The sequence below is a fragment of the Elephantulus edwardii genome, unplaced genomic scaffold (genome assembly GCF_000299155.1).
Source record: "Elephantulus edwardii isolate Elephantulus edwardi_28Jun2011 unplaced genomic scaffold, EleEdw1.0 scaffold00117, whole genome shotgun sequence".
NCBI classification, from domain to species: Eukaryota; Metazoa; Chordata; class Mammalia; order Macroscelidea; family Macroscelididae; genus Elephantulus; species Elephantulus edwardii.
The window spans coordinates 1849713-1875055 of record NW_006399867.1 but is presented as its reverse complement, the minus strand read 5'-3'; the positions used below and the strand labels follow the sequence as shown (position 1 = coordinate 1875055).

The window sequence follows — 25343 nt, the reverse complement described above, 5'->3', positions numbered from 1 at the left end:
TACTTTATGAGAAAAAATAACATTGGGTATGATGGATGACTCTCTAATCCATATTGTGGAAATTAAAATAATAGGAATAAAGAGTTTGACTCAAATCTACTAAACATGGTCCTACTGACATTCTTACCATGATCTGTACTATTCCAACCTTTTATTCATCTAAGTGACACAAATAACGTAGCTTTTCTGTTTACACAAGCATGTTTCAAAGTCTGTTCACCGCGCACAGTCAGCCACACTTGCCTGCCGGTCTGCCCGTGAGGAAGACAGTAGAGCATCATGCCCACACTCAGGGCCGTCTTGGGGTTAACGACGATCAGCTGAAACACAGGGCTGCCCAGCCACTCTCTCTCATTGGCACACGGCCGGCTCAGAACAACAAACAAGAGCCCCTGATTTAGGAGGCAAAGCGAATAAGCAAATACATCATCAAGAGCATGTTGGATAGAAAAGGGACTGGCAAAGTTAAACCGAAGAATCACGGAATCACTAACAGATTCTGAAAGGCTAAGGATTGAATCCTACTGCAGTGATGATCACTGGGGTGGGCCTCTGAGTTCTCTTCTGTAGCTTTTCAAGTCTGCCCAGTAAGACACAGATCTAGGTGCATTGCCGACTGACAGCACATCTCAGACCACTACTCATTTGCTGTAATGTCTCTGAGACTATAACCGTGTAGAGGGAGTTCCTCAAAACAGAAATGTTAATTTCTCAATTGATTTTTGAAACACAGAACATATTTTCCTATAAAAGCAATTTTTTGAAACCTAAAACCCAAAACCCTCAAAAGGTTGATGTGGTGGCTAATTCTCAGGTCAGTCTATGATTGTGCATGTAAAACCCAGACACTGCGGTTCCTAACCAAGAGAATAAGAGCAGCACAAAGGTGCTGCTGTGGGGAAGCTAAAGGTGTCTCCTTGGCTTTAAAATTAAAATGACATTTTCCAATAAAAATATTAACACTTGGAAATACACACACTCACATAAAATGACTAAAAGTCATCTTTGGGAGTTGTTGTTTGTTGTTGATTGCCATTGAGTCGAGCATGACTCATAGAGACCCTATGAACAAAAGACCTGAAGGCTTTCTATAACTATTGTCATTTCTCAAAGTTCATAGATACCAGCGGCATGCTGTTTAGGAAGTGGATGTCACGCGTAGGATGGGGAAAAACAGCTCAAGTGGGTGTTACATCAACTCTTTGGAGATGGGGGATTTTTCAGAACCAGTTACCAGGTCTCCCTTCAGAGGTGACCCTGGATGGATTCAAACCTCCAACCTTTCCATTAGCAACTGAATGCATTAACCATTTGCATCACCCAGGGATTCCACTAAACGGCTACCTCAGGATTAATAAGTCATTTGTCACTTTAAATCTTTACAATGAGTGATTTTGTACAATGACAATGAATTACTTTTCAACTGGGAAACAAAAAGCTCAATGTCATCCTACACCACTCATTGGCACCTAGGTGATTCCAACTCACAGGACCCTATGGGATAGAGCAGCAACTGTCTGAAAGGCTTCTCAGGTCACCCACCTGTGTGTAAGCAGACTGCTACGTGTTTCTCTCATGGGACTGATGGTGGGTCCAGCTCACTGACCTTCTGGTCACTTAAACCACCACCACGGTTCAAGAATCCTACAATAGAAGTTGGTGGACTGTGGTCCACAGGCCAACATGGCCCAATGCCTGTTTCTGTGTGGACCATTAGCCAAGAAGGCTTTTTTACATGTTTTGACTTCCTGGGGGGTGGGGAAGGGATTTCAAAATGAAAAAAATTCAAATTTCATTGCCCTTAAAGTATTACTGGAGTAACAATGAATGAAAGAAAATCCAAAATCTCTGTAAATGTTCATTGAAATTAATAAATTTTTTTTAAAAAAAAAGTATTACTGGAACACAGCCAAGGCCATTTGCTTATATATAGTCTATGGCTGGTTTTGTGCAAAGCAGCAGGGTGGGGTAAAAGCCAAAAAAATTTATTATCCTACCCTTTAAAGAAATTTAAGAACGGTAGCCCTGGTGGTACAGTCTGTAACAAGCTGCACTGTTAATCCAAAGGTAGTTCACACTGACGAGCAGCTCTTCTGGAGAAAGATGGGCCATCGCCTCCTGTGCAGTTTTTAACCTCTGAAAAGAGGGTGAGCTTTGAGTCAATTCCAACTCGACAGCAATGAGAGAAGGATTCACCACCTCATAAATCATCTATGGCAACGTGGTTCAAAGTCACACCTGATAATGGGCATCTCACTCCTCAGCACAAATTTACACTTAGGAACCTTATGTCGTTCCCAGACAGAAAATCTAATCACATTATATCAATTATTCTCATCCACAAATATCAAGGCAGAAAACCCCATTATTGTCCAAATTTAAAAATATAGGCAAGAGGGATGGCCATCTAGTAACTATCACTAGGTGTTGTCAAGTTGTCTCTACATCAGAGTGATCTTAGGTCAAACAACAGATGGGGTTGGTCCTACACGATCCTTGGACTGTCTGAAACCACTGCTCTGGCCACGGCCTCGCTCCATGTTCAAGTCATCAGAGTTTCCCCCCTGGTTTGCATTGACCTTCTGTTCTTTTCTAGAAGCTAAATATCACTAAGTTATTGCTCTGGCCGTGTGACACCAGAGGTCCTCGTCCACTTACCATTTCAGAATAGGCTTTGTGGCAGATCGAGGCCTGGTAGGAATCATCCACCTGCATCTTTTTCAGGAGCTGACCGGTTTTCAAATTCCTACACCAAAAATAAGTAAGCTGACACCATTATTCCAGTAAACTGATTTTTTTTTATTTTATTTTATTAGTTTTAATGAACATGTATAGAGATTTTGGGTTTTCATTCATTCATTGTTGCACTGTAGTAAACTGATTTTTATGTAGTAGTCTTACTTATCACACTGCCAAGAAAACAAACAGGTCTGTCCTAGGGAGGGTAAAGCTAAGTTGCTCTTTGGAAGCAAGGATTTTGAAGCTTCCTCTCACATATTTTGGGCCTGTTGCCAGGAGGGATTAGTCCTTGGAGAAGGATATAATGCTCGTCAGAGTGGAGGGACAGCGCAGGAGAGAAAGGCCTCAGGAGATGGACTGATACAGTAACTGGGATAATGGGGGCTGGCGTGTTGCAGACAGTGACACTGGCTCAGGAGGGAATAGGGTTCAGAGCTCTTGTGCATATGATTGCTATGAGTCATAAATAACTGGATGGCACATAACAACAACAGCGTCTTCATCACAGTGTACTTTAGGGACTGACAAAAGGAAAAACTAAGGACACAGGATCTTAGTTTTGTTTAGTCACTGATTCAGGTAAAAAACAGAAACTTTTCCAATAGCTCAGCATGACAGTTTAGTCTCAGACTGAATCTAACACACTATGGATAAATCTTATTTTTTTCCCCCTTTCTCTGAAAATGTTCTGCATTTATTTATATACATATTAAACAGCTATTAAAAGAAAACATTTTCCCCACCTTATGTCATATATTTACCAACTTCTTCAGGAATAAACTGTCAAAAACATAGCAATTTAAGTAGTTTATCTAGGACCTCTTTCTGTCCCACAAAATTCACAACAAGGATTTGTTTGCTGCCCTTTCCTCATCTTTCCCTTTCAGCAGATGAGCAAAAATTATAGTGGCAGTCAGTCAGTCATAAGAAGTGACCATGAGAGGGCAGGGTGGAAGCAGAAGGGTGAGGATGGGTCAGGGGAGGGTGTTAATCACAGGGCTGCACAACTCAATGGGTCGGGGGGGGGTGGTGGTGGTGAAGGAAATGGGAAGAATCTTTTGTGAAAAACAATGTATTTAGTCAATAAATCAGGATAAATTTTTTTTTCTTAAAAGAAGTGACTTAGTGCAACAATGAATGAATGGAAACCCAAAATCTCTGTAAATGTTCATTAAAATTAATAAAATTTAATTAAAAAATAAAAAGAAGTGACTATGAGTACACTTTTTCACTCTGGTTTTTTTAGGCCACAGTCTGATACAGAGTTGGCACTTAGAAAGGTATAATGATCAAAAGAACTAAGAGCTATAAAAACAATAACAACAATAAAAAACTCTAAGATATCCTCTCTCCCCGGCAACAACAGTGAAATTCAACAGGGCAGCAAACAACAAATGCTGGTGAGGTTGTGGAGAGATTGGGACTCTTACTCACTGTTGGTGGGAACGTAGAATGGTATAGCCACAGTATGGCGCTTTCTCAAAAAGTTGGAAATAGAAATAGCATTTGACCCAGCAATTCCACCACTGGGAATATACCCCAAAGAAACCTGAGCGATGATGCAAACAAATGTATGCACACCCATGCTTATGTTCTGTTATTCACAACAGCAGAGATGGAAGCAACCCAAGTCATCAACAAATGAACGGAGAGAAAACCATGGTACTTTCACACAATGAAATATTTACACAGTACTGAAAAACAATGAACTCATAAAATATTATAAACATGGGGGAGCCTGGAGGACATTATGTGGAGTAAAATATCTTAGTCACAAAGGACAAATACTGCATTATGCTGGTGTTATAAAATAGGAAAGATAAGGAGGGGTTGAGGAGAGAACTGGAGAAAAGTAGATAGACAGTGAACACTGCAACAGAACAGATGAGGGGAAGAACCATCCAAATGGAGTATATGATTAGGCATGAAAACAATCTGTAAGAAGGGGTGCACTGCAGGGTGGGCTCAGGAAAGGGAGGCGGGGGTGGGGGGGAAGAAAATGTACAACAATGAATTAAAAATTTAAAAAAAGTAAAATAATACATTTGCATGAGACACTCAGCAAAATTAAAAAATAATGTACACTGAATTTTTTTCTACATGAGATGGCCAAAAGATTAACTATTAGTTAAAGGAAACCAGAAAGGCCACTGTGGAAAAGACAAGACAGCTCTACTACTGACAGCCTTTGCAGAATGGTCTAAAACTTTCCTACTAACCCTCAATCTCTATACATTCTGTTAGTAAAAGAAAAAAATTAAATGCTAATGTAAGAAAAAAATATGAAGTGAACTGTTTCTGACACTTAAAGTTAGCAGTTTATGCCACTACCTATTTTAAAAAGCAGATCAGGGCACTGAATTCCTTTCTAACTCTAGGTTTCTCATTAAAGTATCTTTTTCCTCCAGGGACTAATCTATTGTTTACTTAGTTGATACACTCTCTTCTGAGCCAGAAAAGTGACTAGCAACTCTGTAAAAACCAGCAAGCAATTTTCTTGAGTCTCTTAATAAAGAACAGGATTTCAGTTTTTTACAAGGAAAACTGAACTTTCCCATTTTTTTAACTTCCCTTTTACCCTGAGACAGCCAACAGGTCCTGCCATTTTCTCCTGGTGACCTTTATCCTATAGTTTTCTTCTGGAGTGTCTTTAAACAGGCCCAGGTTCTTGGAAGTATTAAGATGAAGGGAAAACACTGTTTTCCCTCTGATCTGGGGGACTGAGTTCTTCCTTCACAGGAGAAGACTCTGGGGTCCGGCTGTCCAGTGGAATGAACACATAAGCTGGGTTTCTGAAGTGTATATTATTGACAGCTAACCAGAGTTTTGGAGACAGAGCACTTGAACAAAGGGTCTTCTGGAAATGTCATTTTCTGACTGTGGCTACTTCCCTGACCAACGGAATTCCCAATGTTGCTGAACTGGGAGAAGTCTGTGGACTCTCAAAAGTTAAATGTGAGTGTGAAATGTAATAAATTGCATGCAAAAAGAAGCAGGGGAAAAAAAAGTTAAATGTGGAAACTTAAAAACAAAACAAAACAAAACACAAAACTGTGGAAACTTGGACGTGGTAGATTTCCAGTTTGAATGTCTTGCCTGGTCTTGACAAAAACGTTTCTGGTAAACATGGAAACTACTTTCTGCTGCTATATCAAACGGAGGTAACACCCAACTATATTGGCACTGATAGCTCTGTGGTCAACGGGCTTGCTGGGCACTTTTCTTTTTTTTTTTTTTTTTTTTTAAAATTTGTTTGTTCAGGTGTAGATCAAATGAGGATTCTTGGGCCAGGCAGAAATATCCATTTGTTCATTATTGTACATTCGTCCCCCCCCCCCCCCCCCCCCTGGGGCCTTTTTTTTTTTTTTTTGTTTTATACGGAAAGGGCAGCATTTATAAACTTTGCAAATCATACTCGACAAGAGTTGACAGGTAAGTTCAGCTAAGTGCCCTCTAAACAGTGGATGTAGGGGCTGGGCACTTTTCTACTGTGGCTGATGGGAAGCTGTGGAGATCCAGAGGTGTTCGAGTCCCCCCAGTGGCAGCTGGTGGAACTGCAGCGGAGCTTTCTGAAAATCCCTTCTGTGACTCTTTCTAGGAGGCATGAATGGGGGAATGCAGAGCAATCAGAAATGACAGGATGCTGGTTGCAATCAGGTGGAAGGATGGGCAGCAATTTCAGCTCACGCTTGGACCCAGAACACACGCCCTTGGTACCAGGTGTCAGCAGATAAACAGCACTGGGAAAGTCAGCTGCCAGGGATCTTTGCAAAGACCTCAGGAACCATGATGTCAGTTTTTGAGGACTAAGGTGTGTCTGATTCAACCACAGCCTTTCCAATCACCTGCTATGCATCTGAGAGCTGGACAATGAAGAAGGATGATAAAAGAAGTGATGCATTTGAGTTATTGTATTAGAAAAGAGTTGAATATTCCACAGACCGGTGGGCAGGGTCCCAGGCTGCGTCTCCTCTCAGCACCCAGCAAGGTTCGAGCCAATCTCTCCAAATTAAGTAAGTTTTCCTTTACCTCATTTTATCTGGTAATGAGGTACATTATTTATAACACTATCAATTTTTTTATTTTTTGTAACACCATTATGCCTTCATTTTTCATGGAAACAAACACAAGGGAACGGAATTTGGATCAATGAGATATTACTCCTAAACCAGACTTGTTTGTGGGTTTCCAGAGACCATCAGTCTCACAGGAGGAGACTGTTCCTCATTCTCCCAGAGGAGTTGGGGGATTCAAACCGCCCGCCTTTGGGTTGGGGGCACAACGCTTTACTCACCAGTTCACCAGAGCTCCCTGTACAAGTGCTAGATCAAAATAATGGGAGTTGGTAACAATGAATGGGGTAAAAAATAAAATAAAGACTACATGATAAATTCTCTATCATGTCACTCTACCCATCAAGAAAAATTTTTAAAGCCTCCACATTCACCACAGATAAAGTTCAAGGTCTTGTCTATGACATTTATAATCCGAGTTCTGGTGCCTGAGAGGTAAGGAGTTACCAGAGATGTTAATCTTTACAAAGGACTGCTCATCTGTCTCCCCTGGAGCTTCCCTTGAACCTTGCAGTTATCAGCCATGATGTATTACATGTATTACATGTCACACCATTAAATCTCCTTTTTAATCTAGAATCAATATAATTTTGTATAAGAACCTGTGCTGCAATCCCAAAGGCACATGGTTTGAACCACCAGCTGCTCCAAGGGAGAAGGCTGGGCAATCTCCTCTTGTGTGATTTATTGCTCTGAAAACCCACTGGAGGGTCAGCTATGGGTTAGTTCTGACTCAATGGCACACAAGAGCCCTACACAAGGAGCTAAGGCAGGCACTAAGAATAAATGTAAGACAGTTCTTATTTTCAAGGATCAAAAGGCTATAATGCAAAGTAGCATAGGCTAAAGTGGAAACTGGTCAACATGATTCCAGAAAGGGAATCAATGAAGGGTTGAGATAATGTGAGAGAGAAAGGACTTAAGGCAACTGTGTGGCTGACGATTCCCCTTTAAAGAAGTAGAGAAATCTCTTCCCTAACCTCAAATTGTGCAATCCATTACGTGAAATGCCAAGGGACTACATTTAGGATGAGTAGGGATGGGAAGGAAAAAGGGAGCTACAGCCTATGGCGTAACAGGCTAGGACATTTTATAACAGAGGCTGGAGAAGTAGAAGTTGAAGGAGGGCAAGCCTGGGCCTGGTGATTCTCCTCCTCTGATTCTATGGGAGTGACCAGATCAGGCCACAGTTACCTGCGAAGTTCTTACCTGATCTAAAGGGAAGCAAAAAGGAGAGTAACACCTACATGAGAAAAAAGTGGTCTCGTTTGCTTGGATCTACACATGATAGAAGGACGGAAGAGAGGTGAGCGCCAGATTGTAGGGGAACATAAGGGACAGGCAAACCTAGACAAAGCTTGAGTATAAAGGAGCTTTTGTTTGGTTGTTAGGTTGCTGTTGGAAGGAAGTGTGTATAAAAAGCAACAGTATAAAATTAACTTTGTAAATGCTTATGGCTGTGTATGGTTCTTCCCTGTTTTTGTGAAAATGTAGCAGCTGGGAATGGCCAACTTCGATAGCTCATTCATTTTGTTAATCTGGCCCCTATAATCATGTATACTTGTGTATTTAGCAACAGCTATACAAAAGACATCATGTCTCGTGAAGAGAGGGTCAGCAAAAAAGAGGAAGATCCTTGACAGGCTGTATCAGCACATTGGCTGCAACACTGGGGCCTGAGAACCACCGAGACGGTGAGGATGGCCCAGCTCAGGCAGAGCTTCTGTCGTACACAAGAGTCGATGATGAGCTGAAATCAACTAGATAGCACCTAAAAGCAATTTTGGACTGTACTCTCAACATTATAGCATTGCTGCTGTTATGCACTGTTGAGTCAACTACAACTCATACTGACTCTATGAACATGGCTCTGAACCCCGCCCTATCCTGAGCCAACCTCACCATCATGACATACATGACCCCACTGTCATAGTCACTGTATCAATTCGTCTCATCCAGGGTCTTCCTCTCCTGTGCTCACCCTCTTCTCTTCCAAGCATGGTGACCTTCTCCAAGGACTGGTCTTCCTGGCAATATGCCCAAAGTATGTGAGATGGAGTTTCAAAATCCTTGCCTCCAAGGAGCAACCTGGATTCATCCTCTCCAGGATACAATAAATCACGCAAACTCTGAATTATGTAAGGTTACTGTGAAGAAGCCTGGAGTAGAGGACATTATGCTGAGTGAGTGAGGTATCTCAGTCACAAAGGGACAAATGCTATATGGTACCACTGTTGTAGAAGGAGGCTGGCATTGGGGTGGGGGTAAGACTGGGAAAAACTGGATGATATATGTTTACGGCATTGAAGTCTATGGGGGAGAGAATAGTCTAAAAGTATTATATTTTAGGGCATTACCTTTATCGTAGGAGTATACAATGAGGGTTGCAGAATGGATTATATTTGGGGGTAGGGGGTGGGGTTTGGGGAGGTGTGGGGGGGTATTGTGTACCAATGAGGGAGTTTTTCTTTTGCTTTTCAAGGAGAGGAGCAAATGGGGGGGGGTAGGGGGGAGGGGTTTGTGCGGGGAGAAGGGTGCAACAATGAATGAATGGAATCCCAAAATCTCTGTAGATGTTCACTGAAATGAAAAATAAACAACCTAAAAAAAAAAAAAAGAAGCCTGGAGTAGCAATCACAGTTCAATTCTCTAAGCTTTAGCTGGCCTGCTCTGACACTGATCTGTGTTTACTAAGAAACAGCAAGATAGGCAAAAAATTATATCCAGAATTTAGGGTTCCTTCTCTCTGTTGCTTTTGAAGATTTTCCCCTCCTTACTTTCTAGCTGCTGGTATTACTCCACTTTTTAATTCCTTTAAGCCAGTAAGACGGAGGTTTTCAATAGGGTTTTAGCCCCCAATGACCACAGTGGAAGCTGCTCTCTGGACAGAAAAGGGAACCTGCCCAGCACCATTCCCTTCTTCAAAGTGTTCAATCTCTTCCACTAGCTTTTTATTTCTGTTTCCACACCTGCACCTCAACAGAGTGCGCTCTGCTGGTCTAGTGACTAAGGTGGTGTACTGCCAGGTCAAAGGCAGGCAGCTCAAATCCACCAGGTGCCCTGAGGGACAAAGATGGGCAATCTCCTGTCACATGATTTACAGCCTCTGAAAACCTGATGGACAGACAACAATGACCTAAAGACAGCTGTTTCAATTTTGTTTGGACTTTATAGTCACTTGAAGCAAGCAAGCTGGTCCTGCAGTAGTTACTGAGTCATTAACCAGAAGCAGAAATAGTATCAGTTTTTGATAACAGTAAAAATATTCCATTTCTTTTAAAATATTCTTTTCAGTCAGACCTTTTTTCATAACGTGTGAGTGAATATACTCTTGCTCACACAAGAATATAGTTACTACAACAAGATTAGTTTATTTTAAAACTCAATTATGTCGATCCCTGGTCTCGTATCTAATCTCTTATAACAACTCTGTGAAGTTCAGGGTATGTGCTCATACTACAGGTGAAGAAACTGTGGGCACAGAGGGAAAGCTTACCAAAGAACAATGTTGTTCATCAGAGTGGTACCAAGCAGTGCTTCCTGCATTCCATGGACCTCGGCAAAAGCTAGTACAGTCTCGTCAGGGGGCATCAGGAACTGTTTTTCTTTGTTTCTGCATTTTAAACAACATTAAAAATCAGTACTTTGCGCAAAATTTCTAAGCAGTTCTTCTATACATCCTTGAATTATGCATAATGGGACAGTAGACTAATTAAAAAATTAAGTAAAAACATTCACGTTTTTATTTTTTTCCTACTTTGAATGTGCATCACTGTACACTAACTACCTAGATATACTGAGAGTACTTTCAATTCATCATGTTCCGTATCGGGCTCTTTCAGCCTCTCTAGTCACCTCACAGGCAGCTCTGGTGCTCTAACGCTAACCCAATGGCCATACCTCTCTGGCAGTTTGAATCTTTTTTGAGTTTTACCTCAAAGTATATCATCTAACCAGGTGGGTTATTCCACATTCCCGGGCATCAACCTTGTCTCCTCATACCACTTCAATCAGTCACTAGGTCCTGACGATTTGGTATTTCATCCCTCTGGCATCTGTCTGCCTCTCTATCTCCACCAACAGTTTGTTAATTTAAGCACACTGCTGTCCTGCCCCTGCATCTCTGCAGTAGTTCATTAAAGAAAAGCACAAATACGATCTCTGTTTTCCTTCATTAAAAAAGACAAATAATGACTCATAGTAAATTCTGATGAGTCTATGCGAAGCATAGGGGATCATATAAGAGCCTGGCATTCAAAAGGTTGAATCTGATGTGATTAGACATCCAAGAGATGAGTAACAAATAAATATGTTGGTCTATAGCACATAAGAGTTCAGAGCCAGAGATATGTTTGCAAGTAGTCAACAGTTAGATGGTAACTAAAGAAATGAAAATAAACTATAAGGGCCTAGGGCCTTTGTGGTGGTGCACTGTAGAGTCGGAATCAACCCATAGTTGACTCTCCAGTGGGATTTTTGAGGCAGTTCATCACACTGGAGGAGATTGCCCATCCTTCTCCCGCAGAGCAGTTGGTGGCCTTTGGGATTATAGCGCACCATTTTGCCACTAGACTAATATTGAAGAAGTCCAAAAGAAAAGGCAAGCTATGTATTGCAATCTTATGCCATATCCAGCTTCCATCTTTTCTTCTTTCCCCCATTGTTGTGTATCGCCAAACTGGATCCAACTGGCACAGGAGATTGCCCCTCCTTCTCCAGCAGAGCATCTGGTGGATTCGAACAGTACACCTTCAGGGTTGCAGTACAGCTTCTTGCCACTAGGCGACCAGAGCTCCAGAGCTTCCAACCTATCTACAGTATGTTAAGGAGCTCTGATAGTGCAGCACATACCATACCAGGCTGCTAACTGTTTAAGGTTGGCGGTTCAAATCTACTAATCCCTCTGGGGACAAAGTTGAGCCATGTCCTCTCAGAAAGGCTCACCGCCCTAGAAACCCACTGAAGGGTTGCTGGGAGTTGGAACTGACTTGACAGCAGCCGGTTTAGTTTTCTATTTTTGTTGTGTAGCGTTAGGGTTATATTACACCTAAACTCACTGCTGTCTTGGACCTACCCTCCAGGCCAGAGCAGACCTGCCCCACCGGATTTCAAGGCTGCATATCTTTATGGAAGCAGACTGGCCCAACTGTCCTGTGGGTTTGAGCTGTTGATCTTTCAGCTAACAGCCCAGTGCTTGCTCATTGCACCACCAGGACTCCTTTGCACTACGCCGACAGCACAGGTAATTAAGATCCTACTGATTCAGCTTTGTGAACTCATTACTCCACAGCTACAATAATCATCAATGTCTTTTCTCACCCTCCATCTTCGGCAAATGTCAGGATTTCTATTTGCTGATCAAAGAGTGTCCTACTGCTACTGACCAGCCTCCTCTGAGTCAGGCCAAGCACAGCATTGATGTGTCCAGATTTCAGCAGCAACTGCTTTTCACTTTCATCATCAGTGGAACAAAGCAATGCCCTAAACAAAATCAAAGGAAAAGTGGGCAGACATCAGGCAAGAGCCTCTAATACTTTTAAAGGACTACTTTCAAATGGTAAAGGGAAACTTCACTTCAGTATGGCACTTAATCGCTTACTTTTTTTTTTTAAACGGATTTCTTTTTAAAAACAAATTTCTCTTCAGTGCTAATGACTCGAGCCAGGTTGTAATTAGTACTCCTGACAGTCTGACAGAAACAAACATAAAGGAGCAAGAACAAAAATCTTTGCATTACCTACCTGATTTCTCTAATTTCCAAATTTCCCAAAGCTACACACACAAGACTGCAAACATCAGGCACTGAAATGATTTGTAACACTGGTATCTAAAACAAAACAAGGTACACAGGTAGTACAGAGCTGTCAGGACTTAAGAACTCATCTCCATATGGCCGCTGGTTGTTTCTAATGATCTCAATTTCCCCAAATATATCCCATTCTTTTCCATGCTTACTGTAATTGGGGTTCCCCCTTGAATGTGAGGTACTGTGGAACACAAAAGGTATTGGGTAGCCTGTTAACAATGTAAATAAGGTAAATGGTACCTTTTGGGTGGCAACAAGGAAATAAAGTGTGTAGGATGCTAATGTGGGACTTGATGAACTTTGCCATCCAGCTCGGCTTAAACTGAGCAATCCCAGAGGTGGCAGAGTCCTAGTGAGTTGGACTGCTAACCTAAAGGTGGCCAATTAAAATCCATTAGCAGCTCTGCAGGATAAAGATGGGCAAACTCCTCCTGTACAATCTACAGCCTCCAAAAATCCACTAGAGGGTCAACTATGAGTTGGCTTCAACCTGACTACAAAGAGGTCTTGAATTTTGAGAGGTAAAAAATCAGAAACCTTACTACCATCAAGAAAGAAAAAAAATGAAGAATCAGAAAGTAGCATGTACTCTGGACCTGAGATATCCTTGCGAAACAGAGGCAGAACTACAAAGATGGTGCCAGATGGCACGGCAAGAGATAAACACAGAAGTAGTGAGTAATGGCAATGAGGGCAACAGAAGTGGTGGAGAACCAGACTGTACGATGTAGAGCTGTGGGCTCCTGGCTCACAGAGCAAGAAAGAGCTGAAAACCTGAGGGCAGACTGAGAGTTTCTGAGCACCTGCCAGCCGTGGGGAAGAATATCAGAACTTGCTGACCCACAAAACTAAAGCAGATCACCTCGAGGCTTAGGCTTGTTGGCAGAGGGGGAGCAGTGTATAACTGAGCTAAAGGTACTTTCTAACACTTGCTCAAGCAGGGCAGAGAATGGGAGTCAAAGAGCGACCTGCCTACAAGGCCTCCTGAGAAGAGACTGTCCAGATTCAAACTGTATGTTGTCAGTTCTCATACCCAAAGTATAACTTGTTACTTCCCTGATAAGCACTGTAACTTTGAGTCCTGCCTGTGAGGTCTGTGTGGTTACTGTAAAGAATTTGCAAACCCAGTAGAAGTAGCATTATCACATGAGGATATCATGTGAGGGACGGCTGCTGTGCAATTTGTTAGGTTTGGTGTGTGTGTGTGTGTGTGGGAGGGGGGGTATGAAAGGTCTCCTAGGAATCAGCTTTCCCTTATAAAGGGGTTTCTTCACCCTTGTGAAGTTGGGGAAATCAGTCACTGCTGCCCCATGCCATCACATTGCTTTTATGGTAAACCGGAAGTCCATATAAGCTATGTGAATGACAGTATTTATTATTAGCAAGGAGCTCTGGTTGCACTTAGCTCTGAGCTAAGTCTTGGCTGGTTAACTGAAAGGCTGATAGTTCAAACCTGGCAATCTGCTCAGATAAAGATTAGTCTAGAAAACCTGTGGGGCAGTTCTACTTAATCACCAGGGTTCACAACTTATCAGAACAGACTTGATAGCAACTGTAGTATAATGAGTTTATTGTTCAAATGGCTTTCCCAGCACACACTGGCCTTGGACTTCCGGCATGTGACTAGGTAGGAACATGCAAATAAGGTGTATGGACTATTAATGGGATTGGTTAGTCCTGCTATTCTAACAGGCTTAAATTGCACAGGTTCAGCAGAAAGAAAAAAAAAGAGAGAGAGAGAGAGAATGTCCCTACTAGCAAGAAAGCTGCAGAGCAGGAACACAGCCCGTGGCTCCTTCATCCCTTGGAGCCATCATTCCTATGCCATCGGATCAGCACCGAGATGAGCGCAGAACAGCAGCAGAGATTCCTGGGAGGAGACTGAGCTGACCTAGGAAGGCTGTCCTAGCAGAGGCAGAGCCAGGGTCCCTCACCCAACCTTACCGGAGATGCTGTAACTGGCAGGACTAGGAGAGCTTTGTAACATGGCCTAAAGGCTAAAGCCTTGAGGCTGAAAGTCAAAGGGTCTGTAAGTACCTGAGAAGCTGTCCTGACTGAAGGCCTTGATCCTTTTTCAACTTGAATTGGTTGTTCTAAATAGTATGTGATGTGATCAAGCAAATGACTGTGGGTATTTACAGCAGCTCCAGATGGGCAGCGTCCTCTCATCTCACTTAGTGCCTCTGAAAACTCACCAGACGGTCAGCTATGGGTCAGTTCTGACTCGCTGGTACACAACCACTACTCTAATAAATTCTGTAATTGTAGGATGGCCCTGTGAGTTCTTTGTGGCCACTCCAAAGGATTATCAGACCCAGTGGCAGAGCAGTAAGAGCCCTGGAGGGACAGTTGGTGTTAGAATTTGTAGAAGCAGGTGCCAGGTGGCAATGTGGGGACATGTCTGACTTTACACGGCAAGTTTTGAGTTGTGGATGTTGCTGATGGGGAGTGTTCCCGGTGGAGTTAATGACGGTCAGAAGCAGCTCCCCTCAAGCCACCTGCATTATTTTTACAGCAATTAACGGCATTTATTATATCATGTATTTGGTAAAGGAGTTGCACTGCCAACCCAAAGGTATGCAGTTCTGAATCTACCAGAAGGATGGGCAATCTCTTCTTGTGTAATTTACAGCCTCTAGAAACCTGCTCATGGGTCAGCTACAGGTCGGTTTCAGACTTCACATTACGTAACAACAACCCACATTTAATCACATCTAGCTTGGAAGAAGTGCAGCCAGAATGCTCCTTAGAACTGAGGATGCTGAGACTTTGTTTCATGTACTCTGGACATGTTACCCCAGAGAAGGCCATCATGTTTGAGAAATAAGGAAAAGGTAAACCCAAATGAGGGAGGCCTTCAAAGAGATGGACTGACAATGTCACTACAGCAACGGGCACAGACATGCAGACAACTGAGAGCGGCACGGGCACCTATGCAGTTTCACTCTGTGTACAAAGGTTCCTGAGGATTCTGGATGGATTCAGTGGCATCTAACAGGAACAGCATATGTTTAACAACAGAGAAGTAATTATAAATCCTGGTATGGTGCAGGCATTTGAAGGCTTATTAATTTAACAAATACTTATGGGTGTATTTGGGTGTAAAGCTGGGGATATGGTGGAGAACAAGAATAAAGATCAACAATGTTGAAAAATATAGAAACAATGTAGAACAATGCTCTACAACACTTGTTTCTGCAACAATGTAGAAACAAAGAAAAATGCTGGTAAAGTGAGAAAAGGTAAATTATAAAGCATGTGAGATATGTGTAACTGATGGCAGAGATTATAAAGAAATACATCTTAAAATGAAGCAGGAATGTTTTCGCAAATGTAAGAGTATCTAGGTATTGGCACATAAATCAGAATATGCATAAAATTCTAAGTTATTCAAAAGTGTAGGATAAAAAGTCACCTCTCTGAATGCTGTTGTTACTGTTGTATGCCATCAAGTCACCTGCAACTCAGTGACCCTATGTACAGCAGCTCTGAAGCCTGCCCTGTCCTGGGCCAGTCTCACGGACTCTGACACACCTAACCCCTTGCACCAGTTACTGAATCAATCCATCCCATCCGGGGTCTTCCTCTCCTGCGCTGTCCCTCTACCCTTCTTTTGTTCTTTCTGGACAGGTGTGTGATAAAGCAAATGACGGTGGGCATATACAACTTTTCAACATATTTTAAAATGTTCAAACTAGCATATTCTTTGTTGTTCCCTGCATGGTTATAAATTTCACACTTGGTAAGCTGCTCGTCTACAGTACTATGCAATCAAGATCTCTGTCAGTTACAAGATTTCTAAGTTACCTCTGTAAAGTGCCAGGTATAAACTTTTTCCCACTGCCAAGTATCTAGAGGCTTCCAAAGAGAAACAGCATCTTCACAAGCAGTTATGATGCACGGCTCTTTACAACCGGCTGTTTCCCACCACATGGTACTCACATCCACAGAGCAGGAGCCTGAAGGATTCTGACAAAACATTTAAAGAGATATTTGAGGTCTGCTCTATCGAGGAAAAACAAATTTTTTTTAAAAAGTGTTAAGTTTAAGTGATTAGATAAAATATCAAGTGAGTTAACATTTTCTGAAGTTCAAGTTCATTAAAAAAAGAGCTTTGGAGGGGGTCTTATGTTACTAAAAAAAAATATTCTGTCCATACACATTTATAATTTAATAAATTTAAAAACATAACCTAAGAATGGAATAAAGGTTTAACCATATAAAGGGTGCCCATAAAAAAACCTATCATTTGGGATCTCTGATGCCCCAGTGGTTAAGAAGCTGTGCTGCAATCCTAAAGGAATGAAGTTTGAATCTACCAGCTGCTCCAGGGGGGAAGATATTGGGTAATCTCTTCCTATGTGATTTATAGTGTCGCTAATAAACCACTGGAGAGGGTCAGCTATGAGTTGGCTCTGACTCAATTTCAAACAACAACAATAACAACTATAATGCTTTTATTAAAAAATCTACTTAAGAGGGAAGAGAGGAAAATGTACAACGAATGAATAAAAAAGTAAAATCTACATAAGACTATATCATGTTCCATTTCAATAAAAAATTAAAATAAAACCCAAAAACTAAACCTAGCCATTTAGAAATTAAACAACCTGGTCAATTACTCCAGAAGCTTCAGGGAATATTCAAATGGAGAGCACTATATATTCAAAACCACGGAGCAAGGCTAAACGAGTATTTCAAAGAAAAAGAAAAAGCTTAACTATAGAGGCATTTATTAGAAAACTAGCAACATTAAAATAAACAATACAACTCAAAAGTTAAGTATAAAGAAAAACAGAAGGAAAAAATTTAGGATAAAATGAGAAGTAAATGAAGTGAGAAAAAGTGAACTGACAATCAAAACCTTTTTTTGTTTTAAAAGATCAACAAAATCGGTAAGTTTCTGATAAATCAGATGGAGGTGAAGAATTAGAAAATTGTTTATCCTTAAATAGAAAAAAATGACTCATGAATAGCTTTGAAATAGACCGCATGTATTACTACCATTTACAGGAAATGAAAACAGAGCTCAGAGGTGAAATAATTTGCTGACACAACCAGTAAGAGGCAAAATCTAACGAGGCTTTAAAGTTCTTCCCTCTGTCCCAGAGGCTTTCAAATGAGTGATTTTGGCCAACAGATAATTCCACATCAAGTGTCCATTAGTGTTATTGCTGAGGTAACTCACTATACAGTCCTTCTGGCAACATGACACCGTGGATTAGGAGAAGCATGAATGATTCCTTTCCAACTCTTCTCTTCCTCTCTTTTGAGCGGAATACCTCATTTAAACTTAATACAAAGCTGAGATATTTAGCTTATGTTGTCATTGGCAAGAATTTTACATATAAACTATTTAGGAGAAGATCTCAAAGTATAAACAAAGGTATTTTAAAAAACAAATGTTTTTCTGAGTCTGTTTTACCAATTTCATTTAATAGTATTTAATAGCACTATGAAATACTATTTAATACTATTAAATGAAATGGATATCCTTGGTACCAGCAGTCAGGAAATAAGGAGACGCATTGCACTGGGAAAGTGTGCAGATAGGGACCTCTCCAAATCATTGAGGCATAATGATACCAGTTAGAGGACTAAGGTGCATCTGATTCAGGCTGTGGTTTTTTTGATCACTTGCTATGCATCTAAGAGCTGGACAATGAATAGGGATGACAGAGAATGAATGACTTTGAGCTGAGGTATCGGAGAAGAGTACTAACCCATGGACTGCCAAAAGAACAAACAAATATGTCTTGGAAAAGGTGCAGCCGGAGTGCTCTTTGGAGGCAAGTATGATGAGGCTTTGCCTCACATACGTTGGGCATGTAGCTAAGAGGGGTTATTTCATGCAGAGGAACAAGATACTTGGAAGGGTGGACAGTCAGCGAAGGAAAGGAAAATCCTCAATCAACTGGATTGACATGGTGACTGTTGTAATTGGCTCTAAGGAATCAGGAAGTGTGAAGATGGCACAGGTCAGGGTCCAGGTCTGTTGTTCAAAGGGTCGCTATGAGTCATACCTGACAGCACCTAACAAGAATATTATTAAATACAGAACAAAAAAGACCAAGTTCCTTTAACTTTTCCTATCATTCATTAAATGCGTTAGCAAATACAAGACAGCATAAAGAAACATACTTCTGACCTTTAACTTTGAAACCAACTGTAGGCTGCCTGGGCTTAAGTTACTCAAAGCAGGAGGGTCTGCTATTTCAGTCTGTGAAAACAAAAATCACATCGTTAATCTATGCAGCATGTTAGGATGTCTGTCTGCCTCATTCACCCATCAAAATATCTACTTCATGTATTTTTTCCAAAATCAGCAGCAAAGTTCCAAATGCAACAGCTTCATTAATTACAAAGAAAGTAGGATCACTGGATTTAAGCAAAATACATTTAATTCCTTCTGAATGCTTTACCCTGAAGCTTATCAAAGAAACATAGCAAAACACCCCTACACACTGAGAAATCAAAGCTGACCATACTAAGACATTTCCTGTCTTCAAAGATAATCTCTCAAAGGAAACATTTTACCTGTTCAAGTGTATCTGTATATAGCTCCAGGCATGTACTTCCATGTAGCTGGTTTCCTGGGGGTGTGAATGATTGCACAGGGAGAGGGGAACATGAGTCATGGTCACAGTCTGGGGGTCCTTTCCTGTCTAATCCATGAAGGCTCTTATCCCATTTCAAGGGACTGACAGAACTGTTACATTGTTTATCATCTCTAGCCAGACGGGCCCTTTTGTTCAAATGAGAAAGCTGGGGTGTACAGCCAGTATCTCCAACAATCTGTGAAGATACATTTTCAGAGTGTGCTTGGGAGTCAAAGGCTGGTGTGGTGCCCAAGATGGGGAAAGCAGGTGAACAGATGCCAGGTGAAGGTCTGTCATTATCAAGTGCAACAGTATTTAAAGGAGTAAAAAGCAACATGGATGAAGAAAGAAACTTCTTCTCACGCTGGTTTTCTGGGTTTGATAATTCAGGATGTGCTTTTTCTGGCACAACAATGGCCTCTTTTTCTTCATCTGTTTCTTTAGGATTCAATTCCTTCGAAACAGGACACTCTCTCTCTTTCACATACTTCTTTACACACATTTTTGATTGAAGAGGTGCAATCATTTTTTCTGAGTGGGAGTTCAGTTTTTTAAGCTTAAGAGGTCCAAAGTCTTCATCAGGTAACTGAAAATCTGCGGTTTTGAAAAAAGATGACAGTTGCTTTAAACTTGGCATTTCATTCTTATTAAATGGAGGAGTGAAAGCTTCATGATTCAAAGTTAAGTTAGAAGCATTTCTTCTGGAACAAAGGGAATTCTTGTGACAATGATTCTTCTTCCCTAAAATAGGAAAAAATGAGCAACAATATAAAAACTCAGGAAAAGAAACATTGATAGTTTAAAAAGGAGTATACTCAACTCAGATATAGTATAAAATGTTCACTACTTTTCCAACCACAGCTCCTGAAACGTCAGTGAAGGATTTTTAGAAAATGTTTATAAATTACTGGCTAAGGAGCAGTTAGTTCTCCAGTTTTTAAAAAAGTTATTCTGTCTTTGGTAAAGGTTTAGATAGTAATTTTGGTTTTCATTCATTAAGTTGTTCAGTAGCATTCGTTAGCAGTTCTCCATCTGCAGCGTCTAAACAGCAAAAAGTACACTACTGAGAGTGTAACGTGAGAGAAGGCAGGCATCTTTTCACTGCCCAGTCACTGATTTGCTGGAACTGTGAGCAAGGTAACTCACTTTCTTTATCCCTTGCTGTCTGGCCTCTGTATGAGAGAGCTAAAATATCTCAAAAGTTCTTTATACCTCTCTCATTACATCAGGCCAGCCCAATGTATGGAACTGTACTGCAGAAAATAACGATCTTTTTTTCCACAAGAGTTAATTTACTTCTCCTAATGTAGTTGCAATTTTATATACTGTGGCTACCAATTACAAAAATTATGCTATTGTTGAGTCCCACTGAACTGGAATCGACTCAGAGTTGACCCCCCCAGCGGGTTTTCAGAGTTGGTAAATCACACAAGAGACTGTCCATCCTTCTCCTGTGGAGCTGCTGGTGGATTCAAACCATGTGCTTTTGGGATTGCAAGGAAGTTTCTTACCAGTAGGCCACCTGAACTCTCTATTAAAACGACAGCATATCATTTTAATGGGTGCTCCCAAAAATGTTCCTTATATTACTGACTGCTTTACTTTCTGATTCCTTCGTAGAATATGCTTGTTGGCTTAAAGATGAAAAAGAGATTCTTACTTTTCATCTAATGAATTATAGTTCATGGATCAAAGTGTGAGCTGAATCATAAAGAGCAGCCAGTATCTGTTCTGAGAAATAAAGGGGACTTTCAGGAGCCCATGATTGGAACACAGGAACATTTACATACTGTCTCCGGCAGTTTTCCCACTAGAGCTGAATGGACAGTATAAATTAAAAAGACTGATATAGTCATTGTCTTGTCCTTTACAGAAAAAGCCTGTTGACTGCTACAATAGTGTGAAAGGGATCAGCATTTTTGGTGCCATTTATCAGATATTAACTCTGAGTGAATGAAAAAATTTAAATTGTGTAAAAAAAAGAAAAAGTTTAAGTTGTAATAGCACTTGCCATCCTGCATTCCAGAGAACTTAGAAAGGCTACATTAGATGTTATTCAAAGTTGTATTTTTTTAAAAAAAAAGTTACACCAAAGAGAATTTCTCTTTAAATTATCTTAGTTGTTGCTGCTGTTAAGTGTTGTCAAGTCACAGGCGACTCATAGCGACCCTATTAAGGAGAGTCCTCAACGCTTGGGTGTCTCTCATCCTCTCTAAATTATCTTTTTTTTATTTCGGTAACACCTAAGAGAATTTTACTAAAACACACCTTGCTTTCACATTAAAAATACTTCCTAAGTTTTAGGAAATGTGAAATACTAAAGCCTCTAGTCATGGATAACGTTCATGCCAAATCTGAATGAATACCGTTGTTGAGTGCCTTCAAGCTGGTCTTTTACTTCTAGTAACCCCGTGTGAGTACAGAGCTCCTCAAAGGTGACCCCGGGTGGCGCAGTCCAGAATCATTGCTGCTCACCCAAGGACACCTCCTCTCTGGGGATCTGAATCCCTCAGCAGCTCCACGGAAGATGGACAATCTCTTCCCATGTGGCTTACAGCCTCTGAAAACTCACTGGAGGGTCAGCTAGGAGTTGGTTCCAACTAGTGTGCAACGAGTAAGGAAGTAAACTGTAATCTCTGTGTAATCACCAGGCTGCTGAGTGGGTTCACACCAACTTCCCATTATCAGCTGAGCCCTGACCATTGTGCTCCCAGGGCCCCATGAATAAATGTTAACTTTAGATAACCACTTTCTGAGTGTTTACTTTTTCAACTACATTATTAAACACTAGCACCATCCTGCCAAGTTTGAATCCTAACTCTCACTTGCTCCCTGTGTGACCTTAGTGAATCTCTTGTCTTGTTTTCTCATCTGTAATGGCAGAATAGAGATTACACCTCATACAGGCCTGTTGTGAAAATTCAACAATGTACATCCGTACAGCATTTAGATAGTGTTAGGCACAAACCAACCAAAGAAATCAAGCCACTGTTTTCAAGTTGAGGCTGACTCAAGAGTGACAGTTAACTAGCATTACCATCATCAAATCACGTTAAAGCTCGTCTCACCATCAAAAATTTCTTTTTCATTTTGCTTTCTGTGTGAGGTGACTTTTTTGGATCTCTTAATATCTGATGTACCAAAAGTTGGGAAAATAAGGTCAGGATCATCCAACGCTGTGGGACAGATGGGTTTTCTTTTTCCTTGGTCTTGTTGGCCAGATGGCTGGGTAACTGACTTCCTAGTAAAGCTGGTATCTTGTGCAAACCCAAAGGGACAGCTGACCTCCGTCGATGAGAGGAACTTCCGAGGAGGATTCTTTGGAAGTGGTTTTCTAGTTCGAGTGTCACACATCCCAACCTTACTTTGATCAGGTTCTTCACTGGAAAAGTTTAAATGTTTAGTTGCATCTTTATTTTTAAATTCTTTCTTCCTACCACCCAGGTGACTCTGAACTGCAGCTTCCAGGGCTAGCTTCTTCTGGTGCTTTGACATGCTTCGCGTTGTTCTGACGTAATATTCTGCAGGAAAAAGAAGACCACTGGGCGCTGTATTAGACTGTGCGTGATTCTCTGAAGGAACAAGAGAGCTTGGTTCTAGGCTCAATCGCTCCAGTTGACTTGGATCCTCAGTCTCTGGAAGACTTTCCTTCCTATCAGCAAGTATATTACTAGATTTTAAGGACTTCTCAGTGTGATTCTGTTCTTCCATGTTTTGGCTTTCACGTGCTGATATGTTACGGTGAGTGAGTTCATTTACAATACATGAATTATCTACCACTAAATTAGGCTGTCTAGAGAGCTGGTGACTTTCCTTTATATCTTTATTTACCATAGAGTTATCTCTAAAGACGACTTCCCCTTGGGCCTCTAAGTTTTCATGTGAAGTAGCATTCATGGTGCTAAGTGCAAAGTCAACATCAGGAGGCATGTCTTCAAGCTGCTGCCTCCTACTGGTCTCTGAGGGCACAGACAAATGAACTGGGGTCACCCTCAAGACACTATTATTTCCTTTTAACAGATCATCAATCCCTCTTTCTGGTTTGGCAGCTAGTGGGATCAATACAGTTTTTCCATTAGTTTCTGAAACTAGTCCCAATGAATCTGGAATCTCAGGCTTAGGACTAGGAAAGTGAGTTCTTATTTCATATTGTGGTTCCTTAAGAGTTTCTCTATTATTAACTTTTTCCTGTTCTTTTAATCTTTTACCAGAAAGCAAGAGTGAATCAGAGTCACTGACAGAGTCTCTGTCCTGAGAAAGAAAAGTTCCCTTCTGCCGTTGCTTTTTTCTCTCTGGCAGTGGACCGTGCCTTTTCTCGTCATCAGCATGGATGACCTTGCATGGAAAATGTTCTAGAAAGTCATCTGTTCTTTGTAGCTGTATTTCTTCCACTGGGCTAGCAAAAGCCTTTAAGGACTCAGGCTGGAGATCAAGTGTGACACATGTCTTTTCTCCACTTTCTTCATCAATATGCGTGCTGAGTTGTAATCTGTCACAAGAATTTATTTTCTTTTCAACGTCTGTGGAGGGAAAAAAAATTAGTATATTTTCCAAAATATTACTCGAACAAAATATATGCTCCCCATCAAAATTATTATATGATAAATATTTAAATAAGAATGATCAATGGTATTTTCTTCAGACAAGTTAAGGGTTACAGTTTTAATAATAAACCACAGTAATTTTAAGTAAATGTGCACAATTGACTTATAACACAAACAGTGGGCTTCTTCCTAAAACTAAGACTCATTTTATCACAATCATGTTGGCACTGTTTCACTTCATCTATTAGTTCTTTTTGTGGCTTAAATAATTTAAGTTTCATTTCCCTATTCTCTGAAGTGCCCTGGTGGCATAGTGCATATGTCTGGATGCTAACTGAAAGGTGAGAGGTTCAAATCCACCAGTCAGTTGTTCTATGGAAGACAGATGGGCAAACTCTCCCATAAGATTTACAGACATGAAGACCTGGTGGTGGTGGGTCACCATGAGTTGCAATCAGCCCAGTGGCAACTGAGTTTAGCATGCTCCCAAGTTCCATAGCTTCCAAGGCCATGATTGTATCTGACTTTAAATACCGGAAATGATCAGTTTTTCAAAACTATTTTCATTCAATTCCCCCACATACACCCCCCCCCCATGCACATACATCTGAAAGTATACAGAATCTCTTGCTCAAAGAATGGGAGAAAATACTTGCAAATTACATATCTGGTAAGGTTCTTATACACAGAACATGTAATAAACACAGACCAACAAAAAGAAAGCACTGTTATTAAAAGGGCCAAGAACCCATTTTAGTAATTCTTTAAAGAAGCATACAAATAGCTAACAAGACACATAAAAAGGATGCTCAATATCATTGTTACTCAAGTGCAAAGTCAGTGCCACTGAGTCAGAACTGACTCAGAGTTGGTCCTCCAGGAAGTTTCCAAGGCTGTAAATTGAAGGAGGAGACTGCTGGTGGATGTGAACCACCAGAGAGGTTGAGCCCTTGGATTAGTAACTTAACTCCCTGCTGACAAAGCTACCAAAGCTTCCTCTTCATTAGTTACTAGAGAACTGGAAATCAAAACCATGAAAATAGCTATGGTAAGAAAACCAAACCAAACCAAACCATAACTGTAGCTGGGAAACACTTGACAGTTCTTTTTTTTTTTTTTTAATTTTTTAAAAAATTATTTGTGTGTGTGTACCATCAAATCAGATCTGATTGGTACAGGAGGAGTGTTCCTCCTTTTCCAGCAGAGCATCTGGTGGATTTGAACCGCGTACCTCAGGGATTGCAGCGCAGCTTCTTTCCACTAGGCCACCAGAACTTGGCATTACTTGGCAGTTCTTGAAAAACCTATGCAGAGTTAACATATGACCTAGCACTTCTACCCATAGGTATTTACTAAAGAGAATAAAAATATGTATGTTCACACAAAAACCTGGACACAAATGTCCATAACAGCATTATTCCTAACAGTCAGAAGTAGAAACAATGCAAACATCCATTAACTGATGTTAAAGTGTAACATAGTGATGATGATAAAGTGTGATATTACTATATAATGAAATATTCATTTATTAAAAAAAGTGAAGTACAAGCTAAAAGATAGTTGTTGTATACCGTTGAGTCAG

At 40.8% G+C, this 25343-nt stretch overlaps 1 protein-coding gene and 1 pseudogene across 1 annotated transcript in view; both read right to left on the bottom strand.

The window, feature by feature from the left end:
- The window catches only part of PALB2 (partner and localizer of BRCA2), a 31485-nt gene that overhangs the window by 1523 nt on the left and 4619 nt on the right, over positions 1-25343 (bottom strand). Inside the window, exons 4-12 of the mRNA XM_006892632.1 lie at positions 22298-23737; positions 19156-19976; positions 18767-18838; positions 16426-16587; positions 12554-12639; positions 12132-12293; positions 10309-10425; positions 2659-2746; positions 244-392 (exon numbers count right to left, since the gene is read on the bottom strand). Of these exons, the coding sequence (XP_006892694.1) occupies positions 244-392; positions 2659-2746; positions 10309-10425; positions 12132-12293; positions 12554-12639; positions 16426-16587; positions 18767-18838; positions 19156-19976; positions 22298-23737 (3097 nt within the window). The remainder of the gene's footprint in view (positions 1-243; positions 393-2658; positions 2747-10308; positions 10426-12131; positions 12294-12553; positions 12640-16425; positions 16588-18766; positions 18839-19155; positions 19977-22297; positions 23738-25343) is intronic.
- Positions 5264-6344, bottom strand: LOC102876357 (annotated as a pseudogene).